General features: G+C 43.6%; 1 protein-coding gene and 1 non-coding gene across 7 annotated transcripts in view; both read right to left on the bottom strand.

The window, feature by feature from the left end:
• Positions 1-5,321: 5,321 nt before the first annotated feature.
• NCOA2 (nuclear receptor coactivator 2) overlaps positions 5,322-25,704 on the bottom strand; it is a 268,578-nt gene continuing 248,195 nt past the window's right edge. For 5 of the 6 annotated variants that reach the window (XM_070392625.1, XM_070392628.1, XM_070392627.1 and 2 more), the window contains 8 exons: positions 23,537-23,702; positions 20,789-21,067; positions 19,926-20,006; positions 18,358-18,799; positions 16,769-16,946; positions 16,036-16,234; positions 13,787-13,876; positions 5,322-9,180 (listed from right to left, as the gene is read on the bottom strand). In XM_070392625.1, the coding sequence (XP_070248726.1) occupies positions 9,169-9,180; positions 13,787-13,876; positions 16,036-16,234; positions 16,769-16,946; positions 18,358-18,799; positions 19,926-20,006; positions 20,789-21,067; positions 23,537-23,702 (1,447 nt within the window). In that variant the 3' untranslated portion in view covers positions 5,322-9,168. The remainder of the gene's footprint in view (positions 9,181-13,786; positions 13,877-16,035; positions 16,235-16,768; positions 16,947-18,357; positions 18,800-19,925; positions 20,007-20,788; positions 21,068-23,536; positions 23,703-25,704) is intronic. The other variant, XM_070392631.1, reaches the window with a different exon arrangement.
• Positions 14,900-15,006, bottom strand: LOC138993588 (U6 spliceosomal RNA). Its single transcript, XR_011468304.1, has one exon. It is a non-coding gene; the product is annotated as a U6 spliceosomal RNA (small nuclear RNA).

Below are 25,704 nucleotides of genomic sequence, written 5' to 3'. Positions count from 1 at the left end.
GTTTCCCCGCTTCCAGTACAGCAGCCACACTAGGGAGCCAGCTTTGCTTAAAATTCTCCATCAGTCTGCGCCTGACCAGGAGAGAGAAACCATAGTCATTTGCGCAGGGAAAGCTTAATATAAAGAATTATTATCTATAGCAGGGGGTTGCAGTGGCCAGGGACTGGGTAGTGAAAAGTAAAGAGAACTCCAAAGAACATTGGAAAAATTTACATAAAAATGTATCTATTAGCCACCCCACACCCCACGGGCTGAGATGCAGACCTTGTTGAAGGCTCAGCTGTGACCACTGAATGGCAGGCAGGTTGCTGCGGTGCCACACTGCGGGGACTGGCCAGAAGGCAGCCCTCTCGCGCTGGGGAAAGCTGCTCCCAGCGACGTCCCCCTGGAGGCACTCGGCCACGGAGTCACCTGCGGAGCTGCTGAGGGTTGCTGGCTGCTGTGCAGGGCGGCCGCAGGGCCCTGGCTCAGCCTCGCCCCCTGCAGGATCCAGCTGAGATGACACCAGGACCAGGAAGCGAAACTCCTGCCTCCTGTAACGTCTCTCTAGCGCCCTCTACTGACACAGCTGCAACGCCAGCTGGCAACTTCCTTAAAGGACTCGGACTCCTTTTTTCATAAAGCGCTCAAAAGGAGTGAATTCGGGGCCGAGAGGAACTAGGTCAATAACCAACATAAAACCCATCTGGCAAATAAGTCCAGGACTTTTACTCTTGCAAATCTAGCCTTGGTTGCCTTGTTTTTAAACTTGAAGTTCCCTTTTATTATAATATTTCACTATTATGTTTAAACCAAGGGCGTGCTGAACTCCTCTCGTCCATTCTTCCCTCTTATTACTTTAGTGGTGCTGTTTGCATGAGTGTTTGTCAATCTTTGGGAAGAAACTGTGGATAAAAGTTTGTTCAGTTATTTGTTCAAGCCTGTTAGAAACTGTTCCAGAGGGTTTTTGTTGTTTTTGGTGTGTGTGTGTGTGAGAAATATGGTCAGCCTATTGCCATTTGTGACTCATCTTATGGTTCCCTAATGAAGTTAGGTGTCCTAGTCTGTTCCGGCTGCTATAACCGAATACCATAGCCTGGGTGTCTAAAAACAATATGTATTTCTCAGTGTCGGAGGCTGGGCAGTCCAAGGTCAAGAAGCAGCAGATTTGATGTCTGGTAAGAATGCACTTCCTAATTCACAGCTGGCCGTCTTCCCCTGCATCCTCACATGGTGGGAGGGGCAAAGGAGCTCTCTGGGTCTCTGTTATAAGGGCATCAATCCTATTCACGAGGGCTCTACTCAGGACCTAATCACCCCCAAATGCTCACCTCCAAGTAGCATCACATTGCAGATTAGGTGTTTTTAAAAAATGTATTTTTTATTTTAGAGAGGAGGGGAGAGGGAGATAGAAACATCAATGATGAGAGAGAATCATTGATTGGCTGCCTTCTGCATGCCCTCTACTGGGGTGGAACACACAACCTGGGCATGTGCCCTGACTGGAAATTGAACCCGGGGCCCTTCAGTCCACAGGCTGACGCTCTATCCACTGAGCCAAACCGGCTAGGGCCAGATTAGGTTTTAACATAAACATTTTAGGGTGACACAAACCTTGTTTTTTTTTTTTGTTTGTTTTTAAAAAAAATATATTTCTTTTTTAAAAAAATATATTTTATTGATTTTTCAGAGAGAGGAAGACAGAGGGATAGAGAGTTAGGAACATCGATGAGAGAGAAACATGGATCAGCTGCCTCTTGCACACCCCCTACTAGGGATGTGCCAGCAACCAAGGTACATGCCCTTGGCCAGAATCGAACCTGGGACCTTTCAGTCCGCAGGCCGACACTCTATCCACTGAGCCAAACCAGTCAGGGCAAAAATATATTTCTTTATTGATTTCAGAGAGGAAGGGAGAAGGAGAGAGAGAAACATCAATGATGAGAGAGAATCATTGATTGGCTGCCTCCTGCACACCCCCTACTGGGGAATGAGCCAGCAACCCAGGCATGTACCCTCGGCCAGAATCGAACCTGGGACCCTTCAGTCCACAGGCTGACGCTCTATCCACTGAGCCAAGCCAGCTAGGGCACAAACCTTGTTTATAATCCCAAGTAAAAGCAGTAAATCTTCCCAGTTGTCTCCATTCTGTTCCCTTCAAGAACCTACTTTTGTTTGTCTCCAAATCCCTTGCCTTGGCTGCAAGATCTTACGTGGTCTGGCCCTTGCCTACTTCTCGGTCCCTCCGCTCGCCCTGTCATCTCCAGCCACACTGTCCTTCAGGCACCAAAGCTGGTCTGCTTCACAGCCTTTGCATTTGCTATTCCTTCTACTGAAGCATCCTTCCCTCCAGATTGTTATTTTTTTAAATAGAACTTTTAATTGATTTTTAGAGAGACAGGAAGTGAGAGAGAAACATTGATGTGAGAGCAAAACATTGATCAGCTGCCTTCCACATGCCCCCTACCAGGGATCGAGCCTGAAATCTGAGCATGTGCCCTGACTGGAAATCGAACTAGCACATTCCATGTATGGGAAGTCACCCAACCAACTGAAGCGCACTAGCCAGGCTCTTCCCCCAAGGTTCTTACACTTCATGCCGCCTGTTTCTGATCTCTGATCAAATGAGTAAAGCGTAGTTCATCAAAAGGACTTATAACTGCTATATATATATATATATATATATATTTATGTCCCTAATAAAGTTACAGAATGCAAAAGCAAAGATGATATAAAGACGAGACAAATATACAACCATCGTTGAAGATCGTAACACTTTTCTCTTACTAGATAAAAAAATTTGTAAGGAACTACTCACATGCTGCTTCTAAGGTTGACAAGTAAAAGGATGAATAAAGATATAAAAAGAGGATTACCAGAGGTAAAATGGGGCAGTATATAATAAAAGGTTCAGTTCATCTGGATAAATGTATATGTTCCTAGTAACAGCACTTGTGAATACCATAAGCAAAAATCGATGGAACTAAGACAGTGGTTCTCAACCTTCCTAATGCCGCGACCCTTTAATACAGTTCCTCATGTTGTGGTGACCCCCAACCATAAAATTATTTTCGTTGCTACTTCATAACTGTAATTTTGCTACTGTTATGAATCATAATGTAAATATCTGATATGCAGGATGTATTTTCAGTTACAAATTGAACATAATTAAAGCATAGTGATTAATCACAAAAACAATATGTAATTATATATGTTTTCCGATGGTCTTAGGCGACCCCTGTGAAAGGGTCATTCGACCCCGAAAGGGGTCATGATCCACAGGTTGAGAACCGCTGAACTAAGAAGAAAACCCAGAGCCATCACTGGAGATTTTACTTGATTGGGATGTTGCTAAAAGTAGTAAACGAAAAAATTTATAACCTTGAAATACATGTATTAGAAAATAAAGCTTGAAAATTGATGAACTATTCATATAATTGTCAAGAAGTTAGAAAAGAAAAAAAAAGCCACCAAAATAAAAGCATAAGCTAGGAAAGAAAAAAAAAGTTTAAATATGCAAAAAGTGGAATAATACAGGGACATTTCAAAGGATCCTCAAAACATTGCTGTTTTTTGATTTCACTTTGTTGGTAGAACATTAAATTTTTATAAATTTATCCTTTTCTTAATAACTTGTCTTTTAAAGAATGTTCAATTTTCCAATGATGTAAGCATATTCTTCTATTTTTACATTTCATTGTTGATAACCCTGATGCATTTGGAAGTTGTTAGTCTTGAGAGACAGGAAGTTAAAATGGTATCTTCTCCAAATGTGGCCAATTGTCTCAATGCCATTTAAAAAAGATTAGAAATGCCATCTCTCACCATATGCTAAATTTACCTACAGATGGCATTCTGTCTCTGGTTCTATTCTGTTCTTCTGATGTATTTATCCATTTCTGTATAAATATTTTACATTACTGATCAATAAAAGTCCCTCCCACATCTTTTTCCCCTTTTACAATTTTTTTTAAAATATATTTTTTATTGATTTCAGAGAGGAAGAGAGAGGGAGATAAAAACATCAATGAGAATCACTGATCAGCTGCCTCCTGCATGCCCCACACTGGGGATTGAGCCTGCAATCCGGGTATGTGCCCTTGACCTGGAACCAAACCGTGACCTCCTAGTTCGTAAGTCCACACTCAACCACTGAGCCATGCTGGCCAGACCACAATTTCTATTATTGTACATCATATCTTGCAAATCCATTTTACTTTTTGGATTGCTTTGGGAGGAGTTGATGGTTTTATAATATTAGGTTTTTCTTTTCTAGGTTCCTGGCCTATGTCCATTTTTTTCCCCTCAGGTTTTCTATGTCTTTTGGTAAAACTATAGTTTCCTACACAAAGATCTTTCATACTTTGTGTTCGGTACAATCCTATTTTATAAGTATTGTATTATGTTGTTATTGTAAGTGGGGATTTAAAAAATGGTTTTTTGGGGGACAGTTATTGGTTTTTTGAATGTTCTATCCATCTCACTGAGCTTTGATTCATTCCAAGAGCTAGTCAGTTGATCATGTGGATTTTCCTTAAAGATGGTCAAACTGGCTGAATGTCTCCCCTCTCCTCTTCAGGTGATAATACCCCAGTTCTCAGCATTGGTAGTGGGCTTCCTTGTTTTTTTCTAGTTAATACTTTTAGTATTTCACTGTTAAGTAAAATGTTATCACAGTGGGATTGCATCTTATCTGAAAACTCAAATAACTTTAGAACATTTACTTTTCCTAGAAGTTTCATTTTTCCTTGAGATTTCCTCATAAATGGGTAAAATTTATTCTATGGAAAGTTATCAAATGGCATCTTTTCCTTCAACTTGTTAATGTAGTCAACAGTATTGACAGTTTTCTAATCACTCATTTTGCTTTTGGTATACCTGGGTTTTAGGTATTGTACCTACATTGTTTATCAACTATCAAACAAACCAATCCATTAAAACTATCATTACCCGGCCAGTGTGGCTCAGTGGTTGAGTGTGGGCCCGTGAACCAGAAGGTCATGGGTTTGATTCCTGGTCAGGGCACGTGCTCGGGTTGCGGGCTCAACCCCCAGTGTGGGGAGTGCAGGAGGCCGCTGATCGATGATTCTCTCTCATCACTGATGTTTCTATCTCTCTCTCCCTCTCTGAAATCAATAAAAATATATTTTAAAAAACCACCCTTCTTGGCTTCAAATGAAAAATCTATAAAATGGGTTGCTGAGAGAATCAAATGTTAACATGCTGAACACAGTGTCCACTCCTGCATAAATGTAAGACATTATTAAATTGCAAGTCAGGTATTTTAAATTTAAATGCATTTATGAATGAAGGTACAATATAAACACATTACACTCTCCAAAGCCATGTAAAACCCGAAGGCATTAAAATTTATTAAATGATGCAATAACAACAGAATTCTTTATTTACAATAGCATTATTTAACATCAAATAAGCAAAGAGCATCAGCAAAGCAATATTAACTTGCATAAATGTATTTAAAATTTCTCTGAATATATCTACCTTTGCATAAACTGCTCACACGAGAAATACAAACATCGATGCAGGTGAACAAGGTGATGTTCAGAGTCAACTCCATTTGGAAAATAAACCACAACCTGAAACACTGTAAGCTTTCTCCTGAAGAACCATAGTTAATATATTGCTTAATTTTACCCTTGTATAATCTTTTCATATACACACATCTCAGATGCAACTTCATGAGGAACTGTACAAATAAAACCCACAAATGACAAAGGGAAAAAAAGACAGTTAAATGTTTGCAGAAATGTATCATCATCACCAACAACATAAAGGTTGAGTGATGATGTACTTATTCAAAAAATTGTACACAATTCACTATACAAATATAATACATCGGACAGCTATGTAGGAATATACAAGACTTAAAAACAGATCTAAGGCATTATGCTAGATTTTAGCATTTTGAGGTTCTTGCACATAGCTTTTACCTGTAGTAAGAAACTTAAAAGATTTTGTTTTAGTCTATAAAGAAACACCAGGGAGAAAATTCTAATTAAAATTGAAGCCACTACAGTAATTTTCTTTTGTGCAGAGAATGCTTTGCTCTTAGGCAGCACACTACCATACAAATACTAGAAAATTTTAAATTCACACCAACAATTAATGGCTTAAGTTGCATTTCAAAATTGATTGTGTATCTTTGGGTTCTACAGTGGATGTGGGCCACCCATTTCATGTGGTCAGCCCATATGAACTCCATTTTTAAACACAGATTAAAAATTGCATTATATAAACTGCAAAAACATTGCTTTCAATTATTACAGGCCATAGGAGATACACGTGGGAAGGGACATTTTAATCTTTGAGTCAAACGAATTCATTGTAGTCAAAGAGCTCACTTCACTTTCCAACTCACCACATTACATGAACATTTAAATGAGTCTTACAACCAAGTGAATGTATGTATACTTTTCACATTATTTGTTTTTCACATTTAGTAATAAAAGTAAAACACTGATTCTTTGTCCTATTAAACAAAAACCAAGGACTCAGTCTAACAAATTTACTGTGTACAGCATGAGAAATACTGATAACGAAGGGGGTCAATTTGGCTTTTGCTTCCACAGTGATCAATATGATCAGAGGATTCCTTCACTTACTTTTCTTCTCTTAATTAGATGTAAAGCAAAACCCATTCATTCCCTGATCTGAGCCATAAGAGAATTTAAAACCTCTTTTCCTTCAAAACAGCCATGAATTATTCGAAATGACCAGCTTCACTGGTTTACAGATTTATCTGACTTGGGGTTGACATTAAAACACAGTGGGCAGATGGGTAAACAGTAAAAGATACACAGATTTTTTAAAAATATTTTTGGACGTGTTACAGTGAAAGGGGACTTAAAACTCAAAACAAAACAAATCCAGCTTAAACTCCATTTCTCCTTTGTGCTGTGTGAAGTTAAAGTCATATGTTTCTAAAAAGCAACTTAAAACTGGTCACATGACATCGTGTAGGACATAAGCCTTGGCACACGGATTCGGTCACGGAGTTCTGGGCCAACGTCTGCTCGTTTTATCCATCGCAGTTGGGCAACCCAGGGTTTGGTTGAGAAGAGTAGAGCCTGGTGAGGAGGCATGTGGACTGATGGCCCCGAGAAGTGCTGTTCTGGGCCACCTCCCTGTGGTGAGACCCCTCTCAAGTGGAAAAAAGTATCGAAATGCAAATTTCCAGAAAATTTCTTTAGTATGGAGCAACACCTTCAGACTGTCTACTTACCGTTTATCTTTGGGCTACCGGTATATCTCTCTCTATAGTCCATCACTTGTACATATAGGGAGAGATATACATATAAATAGGGGTAGTTTGTCCATTGTCCACCTGGCCACAAACAAACAATCAATCAAATTTCAAGGAAAAACCTCTCTGTTCCTAAAAAGCCTGGCTTAGTGAGATATAAAATGCTTTGCTTTTTAGACATCAAAAAGACACCATTCTGAAATTTAGGTAAGAAAGTCTTAGGGGTTGGGGAGAAATAGCTCAAAAAAGGTAATCAGTTTCTTGGTATTGCATTTGTCTGAAACTGACACCAATTAATAAAAGATTATTCCCCTTCCCGCATGGGTGAGAGAAACAACCACGAAAGTGGCCTGCTCACCACAGGTGGTCTTCCCAAGGTTCATTAAGAAAGAATATAAACATATAAAAATCAAGAACTGGGTCCTACGGCGGCTGCATATCATATAGATTGGATAAATTATTTATGAGCAGAATCACAAGGTTTAGAAAATAAAAAGTCTTAAGTCTACAAATTAGGTCTAATCAAGGCATTGATATCCTTTACAAAACACCTTTAGGAGACATTGCTATGAAGATATCTAATTTAATACTGAAGTACCTCATTTTTGAGTTAATTCCACAATATGTATACCTCACAAAAATTATACAATTAAAACACGTTCTCAACTTAAATTATTGCTTGTTTACATATAAATTGGAATTTTATGTACCTTACAAAACTTCGGCTTAGCACTGCTAAAAAACAAAATAAAAAACACATGGCGGAGGTGACCCTGGCGTGTCTCTGCTGCTTCAGCGTAAACACGCCAGGACGTCCTGTGTGTGGGTCTGTGTCGCTGGGGACCAGGACAGACACGCTTTGGGAGCAGGTGTCGCCAGTGGGATCGGGATCGTGCTGACTCTGCTCCTCTCCTTGCCAGTAAATGCATTTTTCTGAAATTTAAGTTAGCAATTGCTAAGTGGCTGGCAAAACATTTAAGGAAATAAGGGGCTTGTCTGGTTTCTGTTGCTTTTATTGTTTTGTTAAATGAATGAAAGTGTGTGGGGGGTGGGGACTGGGGAAGGAAGAGTCAGGATCAGGGGGGAAGAGGAGATGCTAATCCAAGCTGTCTGATCAATTGAAAGGGAACTTAATTTGAAAATGAATAATATTTCTTCTTGATTAATGATTTAGATGAACTTGTTCGGTTTTAACAAAAATAAAAGAAAGGAAAAAGTCCTTGTTACATGAACAGCCCTCTCACGTGCTCCTTTTCATCGGTTCATTAGCTGGAAACTCTTCCCAACTTGGTCTTGAGCGCTTTCTGCAGATAGCGGTCTTCACTCTGTGGGCGTCTCTGTCCATACAGCGCTGTCCATGGTGTCTGCCCTGCTTTTATCCCAAATGCAGTTTGATTTTTTTAAAAAAAACCCTTTCTTTCCCCCAGATGAAATCGTAATCTTTTGTACATGACTGATTAGCCAGGGAAAACAAAGCCAGAAACCAGTGTCTGGAACCAAACAGGAACAGAACAAGAGCACGGTTGTTTCCCTTAAATACGTACATTTAAATACATTCAATCTGACATGGGTATGAACTTTGCCTGTCAACATTTACTTCGCAGGAGAGATCTAAGTTGCACTAAGGTGAATGCAGTGAACAGACTGAGCAACTGTCTGGACACAAGCTTCAGGCCGGGGAGAGAGAGAGAGAGAGAGAGAGAGAGAGAGAGAGAGAGAGAGAGAGAGAGAGAGAGAGAGACAGCCCCTCTTGCAGCCGCCGCTCCCCGGGCCAGGCCCGCGTCTGCTGAGCTCGCTGGGCAGACCTGGCTGGCAGGCCGGTGGGGTCAAAACAAATAGACGCAGCTCTCCATCCCAGACCAGGAAGTGTTGTGAGCAAGTGAGCCCAGTCAGCTGAAGAAAGAAGCAACCAGCTACCTTCAGTGTCAGCAGTATTTCTGCAGAAAAACAGAAAGATCTCTGAATATGTGGTAAACCCGTCATAGAGCCCATCACAAAAAACATCAAAATATTTGCCGTTAAACAAAGTCAGCCCTCAAGGCTGCCTCTGGATGAGTTGCACCCGATTTAGAAGCAGACAGGTGGCGCTGTCCCTCAGTGAACACACGATGCTGGCAAAGGCCAGCAGAGCCCACATGCTGTTGAGGGCACTGCAACGGGTTCCCGGCTGCTCCTTCCGAATACTGCTGCCCTAGCACAGACCTCCTCGCCGGACCCAATCTCTCCCACCTGCTCAGGAGGGATGAGACTCCCAGCGGCTGAGCTGCCCCTGCCTTTCGACAGCATCTGACCCAGAAGTGACACCACTTTCTTAATCCTTCCTCAGCATCAGCCAGTACAAACCCACTTCCTATCAAATCAAAGGTCTCTCTCTCTCTTTTTAAAATTTACTTTAAGAAATATATTTTTATTGATTTCAAAGTGAAAGGGAGAGGGGAAGAGAGAGAGAAACATCAATGATGAGAGAGAATCATTGATCAGCTGCCAGCTGCACACCCCCTACTGGGGATCAAGCCTGCAACCCGGGCATTAGCCCTGACCAGGAATCAAACAGTGACCACCTGATTTACAGGTCAAGGCTCAATCACTGAGCCACAATGGCTGGGCTAAAAGGACCCTCTTAACTCTCCTACCGAGATACTCCCAGGTTCCATGGGTGTGTTCTCTCTGGCAAGCTACATCACCCAGGGTGTTTGCTCCACAGGTACTCTTGCTAGTTTCTGGTTGGTTATGCGCTGACAATCGATTTGAATGGCTGGATACCCAGGGCTGTACACTTGTTACTGTAGTGAGCAAGAACCATGCGCAGATGTTTCTCTGGCTGGTGAAAGTATATCTGTCAATGCGTTTTCTTTGGCTATTGACTATATACACTCTCCCCCAAGTTTTCACTATTTGCTAATATTTCATTAGCAAATATTAATTGAGTACCTACTCTGTGCCAGGTTCTGGGGATATAATCATGACAAGCCATTTCTGGCACTGCTATCAAAACACTGCTAAATGGGCCAGGAAGGCAATTAGAGAACAGTATGATCCGAGTTATGTGAGGGGGAACATTAGTTGCTGTGGGAACATATAACAACTGCCATCTCCTGGGATTTAGATACCGAGACACAGAATTTTAGCACATCAGGGCCATGAGCGATGATCTAGTTTAAGTAAGATCAGGGAGGAAGTCAACCCAGAATAATGGATTTCCCCAGAGCACCTGGGAAAGCGATTTGGGGAAACTGGCCAGCGCATGTGTTCTAGGAGCCAGAGGTGGAGCTACCTGCCTGGGCACTTACACAATTCGCCCCCCCACCGCTCCCAACCTGAAAAGTGAGCCCAGGACACCTCCGATTATATTTTCTCTTTTAGAAGAACACCCGTATACTTTTCTTTGTAATGTTTATCCCCAATTTGTGTCGCTACATGATTTTGCATGTAAATACTTGAAGGTTCTGACTGAAATATATAAAAAAAAAATCCTTCAAATTCCAGTTAAACTGGGAAAAAATGCTAGTGGAGAAGGTTCCTATCCTTCAGAACTTTAAGGCAGGGTTCTTTAACATGGACCGACATCAGTAAGCGGCTCTGAGCCAACTCAGGTTAGTGGCAGAACGTGAGCATGGGCGGCGGGTGTCGCTGGTGTGGTGGGCGGGGCATGCCGTCCTAGCTGTGCCACAGAGTGGGGAGTCACTGAACCCTTCTGCACCTAATACACCTTAGAGCTGTGTGGGGATTAAACAAAAGGATGTACACAGAGCATTTAAATAGTTCCTGGGACATAATAAATGCTCAGTAAACATCAACATCAGCATCATCACCAACTCAAAGCGAATCCTAGTTTCCATAACACTAGTAGATACAAGTAATCACAACTGTACTTTATACAAGAGCCATGAAACTGGGCAGTGAACTCAGTTTTAATATGTATAAATATGAAAATATAAAGGAATGCTATAAAAAGTCCTATACATTTTGGTAAAAATAAAATATCTGTCCTTCTCTACATAGTTTTTGGGTAAGTCCACAGTTGTATATAGCAGCTCTGCTTGAAGCTATAATTTTAATCTCCATTTATAGATAAATGGAACACAGATTCAATTAATAATGAATCACAGTGGTTTCTAGCTCAGCTCAGCAAACAGAACCCAATTACCAATAAAAATTCTGAGAAAAGTTCTTTGATTTGCAACAGCACAGAGCACATCACAGCACCTGGGGTAAGTGACTGAACCCTCTGCGCCCACACCAGCGGCCGGTGACACAGGCAGTGATGTCGCTATTACTCATGGATTAGAAGGGATATACTGTACACAGCCTTCTCTGGAGGAAACAAGAGTGTCCGTGACAGACTGTTCTCTGGCCTTAATATTCAGCATAAACAGAGGACAGATGGGTAAGCCTGACTCAAGAGGGGACTGGGAGAAACAGAGAGAGTGAGAGGGTGCAAGTGGCCGGCTCAGTTCCGAAGGCACCTCTGATGGCGAGCGCCTCCTGTACTACTGAAGTCGCCTTGTGTGATCCTAACGATAACCCTCTGTTCCAGGTTTAGTGGTGCCCATCAGGCACCGGGGCTCTCGGGGCCCTCCCTGCCCAGTGCTTGCCTCTCCACCGCGCCCAGCGCCAGCGCCAGCGCCAGCGGCAGCTCTGCCATTAGTTGAGCTTGGGCATCCCTGCCTCTCCCTCCTGTATCCGGTGCTGCTCGGGGCGGCCTTCCACTCCTAGGACCTGCCCACCGCTTCCGAGCTGTGTGGCCTGGGACAGACAACCTAATCCTGAGCTTCACTCTTCTCATCTAAAAATGCGTTGGAGACCACAGGCCATTCCCTCTCTCAGAGGTTCCTCCCCACCCCAAGGTTAAGAAACAGTGCCTGAGGCCAAGGGCTCGGCTAAGGGTTCTCTTCCCCGCAGGATGGCAGCAGGAAGGAGAGAACCTGCTCCTCTCTGGCCTTCTCCAGTGTGTAGCTGTCTAAAACCCCGAGGAAAGCCTTTGCGAGGCGGGCAGCAGAGTACAGGGCGAAGGGTGCACAAGGAGCTCAGACGGCCGGGTTCACTCCCTGCTGGTGCGGGACCCATGGCAGGGCTGTACTTGTGCCAACACTTGTGTGGTTCAAACGAGGTCACTTAAAGCTCAGCGAGAATGGGCATGCAGTAAGTGCTCAATACCCGCTGGAGCGCCTGTGATTTTGAAGAAGAATGAGCGCTCTGCCTCACCCAGGCCAGTCTTTTCTGTTTGGAGGTGATGCAGCGGCAGAGGGAGACAAGGCCAGTGAATCCCCGGGTCGTCGCAGACAGGAGGGGGACTGGCTGCTGGAGCCTTACCCCACCAAGTGGCGGGCCAGCAGCCAGCCACACTGAAAGGTCAAGGAGGGAGGCCTGATGGACTCGAGCCCTCCCCCCCACCCGCCCCGCCCAGACACAATGTGCTCAGAGGTTCAGCCCCTGGCACTTCTGGGCTCAGCTGGCTGTCCTCTGTGGGAGCCTCGTCACCAATAACGTTGCCAGGAATTCCTGGGAGGTGCAGCCCAGGCTCCAAGCCTCTACTCCGCACATAAATCACCCCTGAGCTCCAGGCCCCACCTGGGGAGGCGCAGTGCACAGGAGGCAGGACTGGCATCTGGGAGGTGCCAGCCAACTTCAAACCTCATGTGATGGCACATTTATTCTAAACACATGGTCCATATGAAATAGGCTCCATTTTCTGCTTGAGTTTCTATACCAATCCGTCCACCATTTAGACGAGTTGTGCATCTGGGTACATAGAAGGTAACGTCTCCCGGACTCCCACCCACAGGCCTCTGTGCCAGGTGACTGTTCTCTCAATGAGAGACGCCACACAGGCGAGTGCACACACTCTGCCGTTAAAATCCACCAACTGCTTTTTAAACTTGAATGATAATCTCAACAAAACCACCCAAGATCCATTTTTTTTTTGGTAGGAAATTCAACATCAATTCTACATTTTCTCCATTGAGAGGGAATTTTTAACTTAAAAGAGAGTATCTAGTGCTTACATATCCCTTGTATTAAGAGCCCCCCAGGGCAAGGCTATAAGTACTACAAAACCCTCCTATAACCGAGCCCCTGCTAGGCCCACAAGGCGCTGGGTTCTAAGCACTAATTAGCCTACTGTTTCAAGACTAGATGTTGAACATGGTGCTATTACTCCCCTTAGAACAACTGTCAAGGTAACAAGGAAATAATATACAAGATTGTTGCCTAAACAAAATGGTATATAGACAAACATGTAAGCAAACATAAATTCAATGGCTTGCCCTAATATGACTAATTCACCAGCACTTTATGTTCTGCTTTGCTATAATATCATTCCAGGGCAAAATTAGTGTTCTTAATTCATACATCACCATCAGCTCAATTAAAATCAGCTTAAAGGGATAATTACACAGAACCATTGTAAGTCAGATAAAATTAGAAGATATTTTTAAAAAAATCACAAGCATTATAACTATCTTCAATCACTCTGCCAATTTTGGTCTATAAAACATTCATGCTCACTTTACCCAATTCGCACATTTCTTCACTGTTTCTTACCCGTGATGCGTCTCCCTCCTGCTTAATCATATCCATTCCAGGCAGCTGGTTTGAGAAAAGGCTGCCTCCCCTCAGAGCAGGGTCATTAACCTGAGGGCAACAAGACAGGACAACAGGTATTTTTAGCGGGATGTCCAGAAGTGTGGTGGGGAACAACCAACCACCAGCCTTCCTCTTGCTGGAATTTAGGAGTAAATAATGGGGAAAGATGACTATGTAAAAATGGTAGTCCTCTATCGTATGGAGAAACATGAAAATAAATACATGTTAATATACTAGCTGCCTTCAAATTAAATTTTATTTGTATTCTGTATAGAAATTCAATAGAGCCCTAGCTGGTTGGGCTCAGTGGATAGAGCACCGGCCTGCAGACTGAAGGGTCCCAGGTTCGATTCTGGTCAAGGGCACATGCCCAGGTTGTGGGCTCGATCCCCAGTAGAGGGCGTGCAGGAGGCAGCTGATCGATGATTGTCTCTCATCATTGATGTTTCTATCTTTCTCTCCCTCTCCCTTCCTCTCTGAAATCAATAATAAAAAAAAGAAATTCAATAGAGATGATCATATTAGAAACATTTTCATATCATTTCATGTTCATTTTGGGGGCTGAATTAGACTAATGACTCATATTTGGGACTTCGAAGACATCTGAAAGGCTCCTCATATCCTTGGTTACTCAGGCAAATTATAGATTAGTCAGAGCCAGTGTGAATATCCAAAACAGAGCTGAATTTGGGGACTCCTCCAAGACTAAGTGAGCTGATCATTAGCATTTGTGACATGTCTTTTACAAACGGCAAAGTGAACGTACAGATGCTGATAGAGGATTCTGTCATGAGACACACACTGCAGTTGTGTTTTGGGGGCTTCCAAAATAACTGTGATATTTGAAAGGTTGAAATCCATGCAGAAGTTTCAGAGCCATCGGGACTATTGCAAATGCAGCACTTACACTTGGGTAGGCTGACTAGGACCCATACTAGATTAGACCATCTCAGCAGCCCTCACTACTCCTAGAAAGGAAACCAGGAACCACTAGTGGCCCATTTTTATAGAAAACTCAACATCAACACTACATTTCATGCACTACTACGAATTTTTTTTTCTTTTTTCTTTTTTAATATGGAACACTTCACGAATTTGCGTGTCATCCTTGCTCAGGGGCCATGCTAATCTTCTCTGTATCGTTCCAATTTTAGTATATGTGCTGCCAAAGCGAGCACTACCACTACGAATTTTTATTAATACCTTCTTATAGAATAAAATACTGAGGCACTGCAAAATTCTGTAAATTTTCAGTAAATTGTGGTTTACCAACCTCAGAATGAAATAGACCTAATCCAACTTAATCTTCACCTTCTCACAACTGTGATCTAACTGAAATTCATGGTGCTATCAATGGCTTATTGGGTAAGTCATTTAAACTTTCCCTGTCTCAATTTCTCCAGATATGAAATCCGATTCAGGGTCCTTGCCACATCTATAATTTGAATGAACGACTGAGGAAGTAGAACGCCAAGCATTTTGTGGCCCTTAAAAATAAGATTTCCTATAAACACAATTTTAAAATGATTAACCCACACCTTTACCTCTGGCTCAGCCCCACCCAGCTTTCTGAGTCCCAGGCTGGCTCCTGAGATACCAGATGCGTTGAGTCTCTTCCCCACCAGTGAAGCTGGTGTACATTTTGGAGTGGGAGAACTGTTTCAATGTTGTTCAACACAAAACAGCACCATTAAAAAAATACTGACAAGAAAATCATGGCATCCACATCCAAAGATGACAGAACTAGTTTTGGGTCACCCCTATCAGCCTCCTTGCAGGAGTGAAGTATCATTTAAAGCTAACTGGATGGCAGGTAGCTTGGCCTGTGATTCATCTGGTTTTATATTTAGAAAAAAAAATCAGTTCTTAAACTAAAAATCCAAATAAAGCTATTTAGAAAACACATTCACCATTCCATGTTCAGAGATTCATTTTAGCTGTTGCTAAATTCATCAAATAAGAGAAAAATTTAAATGACAAGAAAGTTAAGAAATGTTTTCAAAGATGCTTGAGCAGTCAGAAATTCTCTGATGTGTATTTTGTCATTAACAAGTATTCCTGATAATCGCACTAACATAGGTGAAAAAACACTCCTCAAAATAAATGTGGGAGTTGACAGCAGATGCTGAGTACCAGGGAAGATTCACTGAAATGAAGAAATAGACAAAACGTGATGATCGGAGGACACGGCTCCTCAGGGTGCTCACCTGCTCGGGACCCATGGAGGACAGCCCTGACGTAGGCACGGAGGTCACTGAGGTCATGCTGATCTGTCCTGTCATCTGGTTCATGTTGCTCATCCCACCTGTGTTGGTTGCCATGGATACATTGATGTTCATATTGTTATTGTACATGCTGGTGTTTGCCTGCTGCCCGAAGTGAGGTGGGGACTGCTGTGAAAACATGCTGGAAGGCAATGAAAAGATGACAATGTCAGTGCCCAGTGCAAACAGGCAGGCAGCTTGGAGCACTTGCTCCACCGGCATTCACTTCAGAGTGAAGAAACCCCGGTGGAGAGAGCCCAGGGTGGGACAGCCAGCAGGGCCCGCAGTGCTCAGGGGCGGCCGCGGCACCGGGGAGGTCGGGAAGGCTGTTTCCCACCCTCGTGTCTGTACGGGACAAGCTTTGTGGTTGTTCCCTTGTTACACGCACTGGTAAGGACGGCTTCGAGGGCACTGCCTTCTTCAGCAGTTTCATACACGGGCGGGGTGCTACCTTCTTAGGGGGCTCCTTTTACTTCCAAGGAAAAGACCTCAGGCTAAGCTTTTTCAAATTCTGGGACTTCTGCTCTAGAAAAAGCAAGCTGGCTTACTTAGCAGTTTATTTGGTATCGCTTGCTTGTGTAAAGGAGTTAAGAAAAGCACAGAAAAGAGACTTGTGGTCTACAGACAGATCTCCTGGTGATCATTTACATAAAAAAGACACAGGAACACAGCATACCTGTTCCCACCCATGGACCCCTGTGCCCATCCGTTCATGTCAGAGGAGGCCTGATAGGCGGGGCTGGCCTGGGTCTGCTGCAGCATGGGGCTCTGCGTGTGCGCCATTCGGGGCGACATCAGAGGGCTCTGGGGTGTGGTAGCCCCAGTGAAACCGGGATCAGGTTGCTGACTTATTCCTTAAAAACAAAATAGAAATCCAAAGAAGACTGTTAGTTTGACTGTAGTGAAAAGAAAGAGAGCATTCAAGTTAAATACACACAGAGAATTACTTTCAAATATCTGCTCACGTACTGGTTAATTACATATATTTTAAAAAGCTTCCAAGGTGGGATAAAATGTGTGAAGAAAAATATCTCTCTGTCTTAATTCTCACAGTAGTTACAGGGGTTCTTAGGAACCATATTAACTATCATGGCTAGAGGTAGGGAGAGAAAATATTATTTTCCACCATAAACCTTTCCAAATCAAGAATGATCAAATATATATTTCTCTTTAACCTGAAGTAGTCTTTAAATTTTTATATGTCACTATAAGGACTGTTTAAACAGAACTAAAATTTCACAATATATAAAAAGTCAATATATTTGAATAATTTTTTACTGAATTAATGTCATTCTTTATAAGGCAGATGCATTTTTACAAATAAGCAACTGCATCCACGGTGAGCTCGTCTGTCTTCAGGAAGGGCTGGATGGTACTGCAGTGCTAGCCAGGACTAGCAGGAAGAGGGAAACAGCTCAATGCAAGCTTCTTGTTCAGTTTAGAAGCAAATGGCATTTAGACTAAATAGGGGGAAAACGTTGAGAGGACTGTTCTAAACCATCAAAAAGGAAATAGAGGAGAGGAGCTTGGAAACAAAGGAGGCAACTTCTCGGGAAATCTCAGGGTGATGTTGAGATAAGCAGGTTTTTGCCCAGAAGACATGTAAAACATGCATATTTAATCAATACTTAAATTAGCTATAAAGGAAAAGTTGAAGATCACACAGGAAAAAGCTGCACATTATCTTTCTGTGTATTTTTTAGTGTTGTTTTTTTTTTTAAGAAACACAAATACTTGATAGTTACTTATAGATAAAGCTGGCAAAAGATAGGCAAAGTCATTCTGAATATTAATGTAAGCACTTACTTTTGTCAATAATTCAACTATTAATTGAACATGACATGCACATGAATATTAACACTGATGACACTGCACACTTGCCTTTTAAGGCTGACCCAACAAATCAATATGAAGAAAACCAAGAGGCCTTCCATTGTGGTTCCTATATAGCATTTCTCAAGGATTATCTATTCATTAAAAATCTGGTATAAACTTTGAAGTCTTTATTTTTCAAAGTTGTAGAATGTGTCTAATATTTACATTTCTATACGACTTTCAACATTTTGTGTATGTCTTTTGATTTGTTTGAGTCAGACTCAGAGGTTCAAATATAAATACATATATATATCCACCTGTGTTTACAGACACGGACATAAACACATAGATCCACACACGCACACGCACGACTGGTGGATGCACCGTACACACTCGCACTGACTTCGGTCATTCTTAAAGTAAGACCTGCACTCAGAGAAAAGGTGGTACCTGAGCTGAGAGACTGGAAGGTACTGTGCTGGACCTGGGGACTCCTGACAGGCCCCAACTGTCCTCCCAGGTTGCCTATCATTCCCTGGTTAGCCAGAGCCATCTGGGAGCCATGCAAAGAGCTGTGAGAGAGGAGCTGTGACCCAGGACTGGGGGACACTGGGGAGAAAGGACTGGAGAAAGGTGGTGGGGATGTAAGTCCAGTACCGTAGTTTGGAGGAAATGGAAACTGCTGTGCATTTGCCTGGGGGACCCGGGGGTTGCTCATAGTTGCGGGCATCCCACTAGGAGCCACCATGCTTGATGTCATATTCAACCCTTGGCCTCTCATCATCAAAGTCCTTTGCTGAACTTGCTGTTGCTGATGCATCTGTCTTTGGCGGAGATGCTGGTTCAGGATCTCCCGCTGCCTCTGGGCCAGCATCTGGGCATTAATAGGTGCCTGAAACGGGGGCAGCACAGGGTGGAAAACGTTGGAGTACACACAGGTTGAAAAACAAAGTGTATATTAGAAATAGGATAAAAATAATGGTACAGCCTCGTGCAAAATTATTTGGAAAATACATTTATATGGAAAGAACACTGTAGAGCTGAACAACTACTGTGGTTGAGAATGTGAGCTTCTAAGTTCTACAGAGATGATTATTCCGAAACGTGCCATGACGTACACAGGTAAGCCCAATGTTGCACACAGGTAAGCCCAATGTGAGCACCAATTAACTGGAGGCTCGAAGTGAGAGGACCTCACGGTAAGTCCAGTCCCTCCTGTCAGAGGACTCTAACGTCAACTTTGAGAATGGCAATTCAGAGTCTCATTCAAGTCCAAAGGGGAAACCAAATCACTGTGCCAAAGGGTTCCTGAAGCCCTTCAGAAAAGGCTGAGCAGAGGCCGGGAGAGAGGGGGCAGGGGCAGGTGACGAGAAGAGATGCCGGCACTTGGGGGCCCTCGCAATATACAGCCGACCCTCCTTATTCGTGGATTCCTTGTCTGTGCACTCCCTTCCTCACTAAGATTGATTTGTATCCCAAATCAATATTCACAGCACTGCCGTCATTTACAGATATGTGCAAAGCAGTGGATAATTTGAGACACTCCCTGTGCCTGCTCCCTCCTGACTCCGCCTTCTGGTTCCCACCCTCAGACTGCATTAGGTGAGTTACAGGACTATTGTCTGTGAGTTCAAATGTCAAAGACTGAACAATACCCATTAAATAAGCTGTTTTCAAACAGAAACATACCTAAAACAAGGTCATGTATTGCTAGGTTGCTGAAAATGTTGTGAGCAGAGGCTCATAGGAACCTAACCCTCTACTTCTCCTAGGAGCAGTAGTTCTGTGTCCGCTAATTCTTGCTTGCAATAACTTTATGGAACACAACATGTGAATAATGGAGTTGCCTGCAGCCGCAATAACAATGGCAATGGTTAAGAGGAACCACGAAAGATGACTGAATGATGTTACAGATCCCCTGTGGTCGTCAGAACATCTGGCACCTCAGTTACCTCACGTGGGGCATCAAGCGGGGAGAAATGGACCCAGCGAAAGCTGATGGAGGGGCTGCCCCTTACCTGTGTTGGTACTCCAGGCCTCAGAGTCAGGTTGGACACATTGGACACATTGCTCATTTGATTCATAAGGGGCTGGCGATTCTAAATGGATACACATAGGAATCAGGACATTAAAAAACCCCTATGAATTTTATTTCAAATCATCTTCCTAACAAAATCACCTTCCACCCAACATCTGCCTGCTGCTGGACACTGAAGCCCCGGGCTTGTAGCTGGATTCTTGTGGAAGCCAGTTCTGAATGAGGTGTCACATTGCTTATAACTGGGAAATTATTTTGGACTGTTCGGAAAACAACTGTTTGAAAGGGAGGAGAATGACCAGGAAAGGAGGCCAAGAGGAAGACTAGAAAAAGGCAGGTGCTCACCACTCAGAGAAACGAAAGGAGATTGGAAAGCCCGCAACATGATTACCTGTTGTATCACAGAAATCTGCTGACAGGGACCATTCTGTCATAGATAGGACTCCTGACAGGAGCAGCTGGTGTTCTGAGTGCTTGGTTTGGGCTCGGAACTGTGCTGGGTCCCTTAAATATACATATACTGCCCTGTACTGTACAACAAGCCCATTTTACAGAATGAAAACTGAGGCTCAGAGAGCTCAAGATTAGACCATTAGTAAAGAATGGAGTTAGCGTATGCAAGGACAGCTACTCTGTACTGGAGTTAGTGGAGGAGAAAGAAAGAAAGGAGTATGAAAATCATAGGATCATCTTGGAGAAGTTGTCACCCTCCTAGAAAGCATGGAATGAGATCGAAGGCATCCAAGGGACACACAATTACTGCTCCATCTGACATCTGTCCTCCCTGTGCCACCCACCCTCCACCCTCCACCCCGGGCTTCCAGGCACTCACAGAGCACATACCTGCTGTGCTTGGAGGCGATGCTGCAGTTGGAGCCTCAGCTGATTCGGCTGGTTCTGCACCAGGCCTGTGGGCCTGAGGCTGGGTCTGGGCTGCATGCGGAGTGTGGCGTAACTGGGCCGCTGCCCCATGCTGTGGAAGTTGGGGTCCTGCATGGGAGAATAGCTCCCCTGGGCCATCTGGGCCTGAGACGCGTACTGCTGGGGGAAGACGGGCGCCTTCTGCTCCAGCATCATGTTGGAGTCCTGGCTCGAGAACTGGTCCGGATCGACTGCCTGGCTCTGAAGAGAAAGCCCAAGGAATAAACAAAGAAATAAAGAAACTAACAACAGCAGAGGGAATCTAAGGCTGGTTTCTCTCACTGGCAGAGATTTGAAGCCTTTTATACTGTCCTCACTACACAAAGGTACTTTTAGCTTGACTTCACTTTTCTTTCCAGGAAAGCCTTTATGTGAGGCAGGAAGCCGGGGAAGGCGTGACGTCCCCGTCACTTCTTCCCAGGGAAGGGACCCATGGGCCATGACTACGAAAGCTGCCTACTCCCTCCACCAACCAGATACTGACCTGGACTTTCAATGCGCCTGTTTCATGTTTTCTTGATAGATTACTCATACCTGCATAGTTCATTTCAATGAGCAACCACCTTGGTATCTAGTTGGGATCAGCAGTTTTGGGGCCCCCACCACCATTATTCCCATTTTGCAGATAATGAAACTGAGACTTGGAGAGGTGAAACAAATTGCAAGAAGCCGACCTGGGTTCCAGTCCAGTCTGTGACTTAGGACCTGAGCTACTCACCAGTATGATACACTGCCTTTATTTTATTAAAAGATATATACCTTTATTGATTTCAAAGGGGGAGGGAGAGGGAGAGAGAGAGAGAAACATTGATCGGTCGCCTCCTGTATGTACCCTGACCAGGAATTGAATCTGCGACCTTTTGGTAGATAGGACAATGCTCTAACCAACTGAGCCACACCAGCCAGGGCCCCATGATAGCTTTGAAAATGTGGATGGATCTTTGTGGGGGAAACTATTCATTGTTGAATTACTATTCTAACTAAATCCACAAAACTACCTCAGAACTTTAAATATCTGCCCATCTTTAGTCCTGGCTGGTGTGGCCATTGTTTGGGAATCATCTGGTGCACCGAAAGGCTGCTGGTTTGATCCCTGGTCAGGGCTCATGCCAGGGTTGCGGCTTAATCCTTGGTAGGGGGTGTGCAGGAGGCAGCTGATGGGTGTTTCCCTCTCACATCCATTTTACTCTCCCCCACTCCCTCTCTCTCTAAAAATCAATTAAAAAATAAATATCTATTTGCCCAATTTTAACAGAGAGAACATTTAATTTCCATTTTCAAAGAAAACACATTTCTGATGAGTACAAATAAAGTCCACTACTACTTCACATTTCGCAGCCCCACCTACTAATAAGCAGACTTCCATAATTCAGTTTCACATGATATAACGATGGTGTATTTGATGAGACAAAAGAGAAATAATACAAAGAAATGGAAAAAATAAGACTAAGATATTAAATGATGAAATGACGCCAGTTTTGATAAAAACAATGCACTCAGCAAAACCCAGGATCACATTTTTAAATGTCACTGAGACAAAACTCAAGGACAACAACACTGAATGCTGAATTCTAACTATCACCCGAGGCAAAGCCAGCAGCCACACAGGAAATAGTTAAACTCCATTTTCCTTTCTTGCTGTATTTCAAGTTATATCAAGTCATTTCTTTCCATTTTGCTGTTCTCAATATGAATTGACAAGTCTGAACTCCCACTTATGTCTGCGAACTGTGGGGATTATGACGAGACTGTTTTTAATGCTTCAGAAGTCTCCAGTGACTGCCCCACCTTCATCGCAGACCTCACGGCACGTCAGACGACCCGACACTGGGAGGTACTTTTTAGTAACAAGAAACAAAGATGATTCATGCTGCTAAGAGAGGAAGACAGAAACACGACCGTGATCGTTTTTTCTAGGTTCCTCCTTATACAGTGAATCAGGAAGGCGGCTTCACACCAACTTAGCTAGGTAGCCAGCTTCAGAAAGGCTACGCTAGTTCATGAGACTATCTATGATATTACTTATAATTAGTTATAATTTATGATATTACTGCTATAAAGTAATCTTACAGCAGAGACTTACTTTAAGTTACCGACTGATTACCAGGAGGAAGGAAGCTGAGTACACTAAAATTGGTTAACTTCTTTATATTCCCACTAATGCTTAAATATCCTAAATATTGTTGTGGGCTAAACCCATGCAAAGATCAAAATGATTAATGAGTTACAGCAACCTCTAGATTGACTTCTGCTACTGTATGTGCAAAGTATTCTTTTAGAACAAATAGCTTCCTATCACTGGCCCACAAACGTAAGATTCGTATGGTGATCATGGAGACTGGGTTTCAGAGGAAAGCATTCAAGGCCATCAGGGCAGCAATGTTCCATTCCGCGGGTCCCTCCCTGTCGTTAGGTGAGCTGGACCTGTGTTTCTGCCTCTCAGCTGAATAACCCAAATTCTATGTAAAGCTCATACCCAGTGTTTTCCGTTCTTGGGCCAGAGTTTATGAGGGAGTCACAAGGAGAGGGGGAGAGAGAAGCCAGAGCTAGAGTGGCACGAGGTGAAAAGGTATTGTAAAACGCAGACTGCAGATTATCTGTGGGCAAAAGGAAACGAACATCTCTGTGCCCACGAGATGCTCAGCCCCGCCAGCTTCCGCCTGCACGTACCTGGCTGACCAGTTCGGGTATTCCCAAAGCTCTGTCAATCTCCTCCAGGCCATCGAAGTTCCGCAAGGCCAGGTAGAGCTGGTCCAGGAGGGCGCCCTCGTCGCTGGGAGACTCGGCGGCTGGGTGTGGGCACAGCAGGTCATCGGGGGAGCTGCCGAACGGCTGCCTGCAAAGACAAGACTTCGGCTTGGGCCCGTGGAAAGGCTAGCTGATCGCAGAACACTGTTATTCCTGAAGGACTGAAGTCTCAGTTGCCTTCTAGGGTCTTTGTAGTAAAATACTGTACCAGCCGGACACAGAGCAAAATGACCTATGCGAGTCCAAGGCCCACCTGGCCATTAATGTTTCCACAAATGGACGCTGACCCCACAAGCACATATATATTTACTTTGCACTGAAGTGATCAAAGGACTTTTCCTGAACTTTACTAGGAAAGTCTGATTGATTGAATAGTCTTATTTCATAGGAGGCTGTGCCGACCCACCCGGGAGAGGCCAGAGCACGAGAGGCACATAAAAGCCACATGAATTTCTGAACTCGGCTGTCGCCAGACTAAACTTCACTGGACTAACAGGAGCCTTCTTAGTCACCCATAAGCAAGACTCGGAAACATGAAAGCTCCTGAGTTGGCCAAGAGAAGCCGATCATGAACCTGCAAAGTATGTTTGTTAATCTATATGGTAATAGATGATAAAACCATACTAAACTCCAAATTCTATGGTATATAAAACTCCCATAATTGAAATTAACTGACAAATTGGGGGAGATTTTTAAAAAGAGCTCCTGAGTCACTTTAACACCAACGGGGAAATGATACTTATCTTTCCAAAATAGTCTAAATTTGTACCCTTTGAGTTACTATATGATGTCTTGGAGGAAATAACTTCATTCTTAAATGAACACAGATTCATCAAGGGATGAAGCTGCTTCTTTAGCCCAGTTGAATACGACATGTTTTCTGAAGATAGCTGAATATGCCACATTGGCCTAGAATCCAGAAATCCTGAAATGCTGATTACTAAAGCCAACAATTTCCAAAAGTTGTAACAACACAGTACATTAAAAATAATCTAGACTCTCCACTGATCCCTAGTTACTGGTAAAGAAAGGCACCCCGGCCCTAACTGGTTTGACTCAGTGGATAGAGCATCAGCCTGCGGACTGAAGGGTCCCAGGTTCGATTCCAGTCAAGGGCATGTACCTTGGTTGCAGGCACATCCCCAATAGGGGGTGTGCAGGAGGCAGCTGATCGATGTTTCTCTCTCATTGATGTTTCTAACTCTCTATCCCTCTCCCTTCCTCTCTGTAAAAAATCAATAAAATATATTAAAAAAAAAGAAAGGCACCCCATTAAGTGTCCCTTGAGAATACCCTCACCTCTTGTCCCTGGCTCCAAGCCTGCAGCCCCACTGCCTCCGAGGCACTGGGCCCAGTTACAGGACAGAGCACCTCACATGAGCTACCAGCAGTTACACGCACGCACCAGCCACTTGGGCTCCCACCCACACGCTCAGCCTCTGCCCTCACTGGGGACTCTCCACCTGCCTCCTCTCCCCACCATGGCTGTGGTTCTCGGTAAACAGCAGGCACTGAAATAGCTCCCCCACGGCCGACACCTTCCCAGAACTCACTTTTAAATACAAGTGTGATCCGATCACTCCTCACCGCTGCTTAGGGAGGGGAGGGAGGAGCAACCAGGAGAAAACCACAGGACTGCATGTCATGGCGGCAAAGGCAGAAGGAAATGCCCGAGAAGTGACCAACATCTGGATGTGGTAAACTTCATGCAAAAAGAGCTCAAGTCGGCCAGAGTGGACGTTGGCTCTGTACCAGGTCTCTTAGGCTGAGACCTCATTCCCCAAAGATGCTATTCACGTGGGGCATTCAAGTATTTCCTTTGTCTAGCTTTACTTCAAAATTTTCAATTCCTGTTTCTCCAGAAGCTTCATTCCCACACACACCCCTGGCCCCTCATCTCTCCACTGGTGATAGGCTCATGGGAAACCGTACCATTACCCTCACTTTTCACATGCATTCCCAAAATCCTGCAAAAAAGTAGCAGCTACTACATGATGAGAAATAGTCAACACAAGAAACTTTACTCTCACGTACGTTTCAAACAACAGAAAACCAAGTTAACTCAAAAAATTTGAATTTAATGTTACTCA

The sequence above is a fragment of the Myotis yumanensis genome, unplaced genomic scaffold, assembly GCF_028538775.1.
Source record: "Myotis yumanensis isolate MYYU_CA2020_CCGP unplaced genomic scaffold, mMyoYum1.0.hap1 SCAF_15, whole genome shotgun sequence".
NCBI lineage: Eukaryota > Metazoa > Chordata > Mammalia > Chiroptera > Vespertilionidae > Myotis > Myotis yumanensis.
Note: the sequence above shows the minus strand (reverse complement) of the source record. Positions and strands in the feature narration are given on the sequence as shown.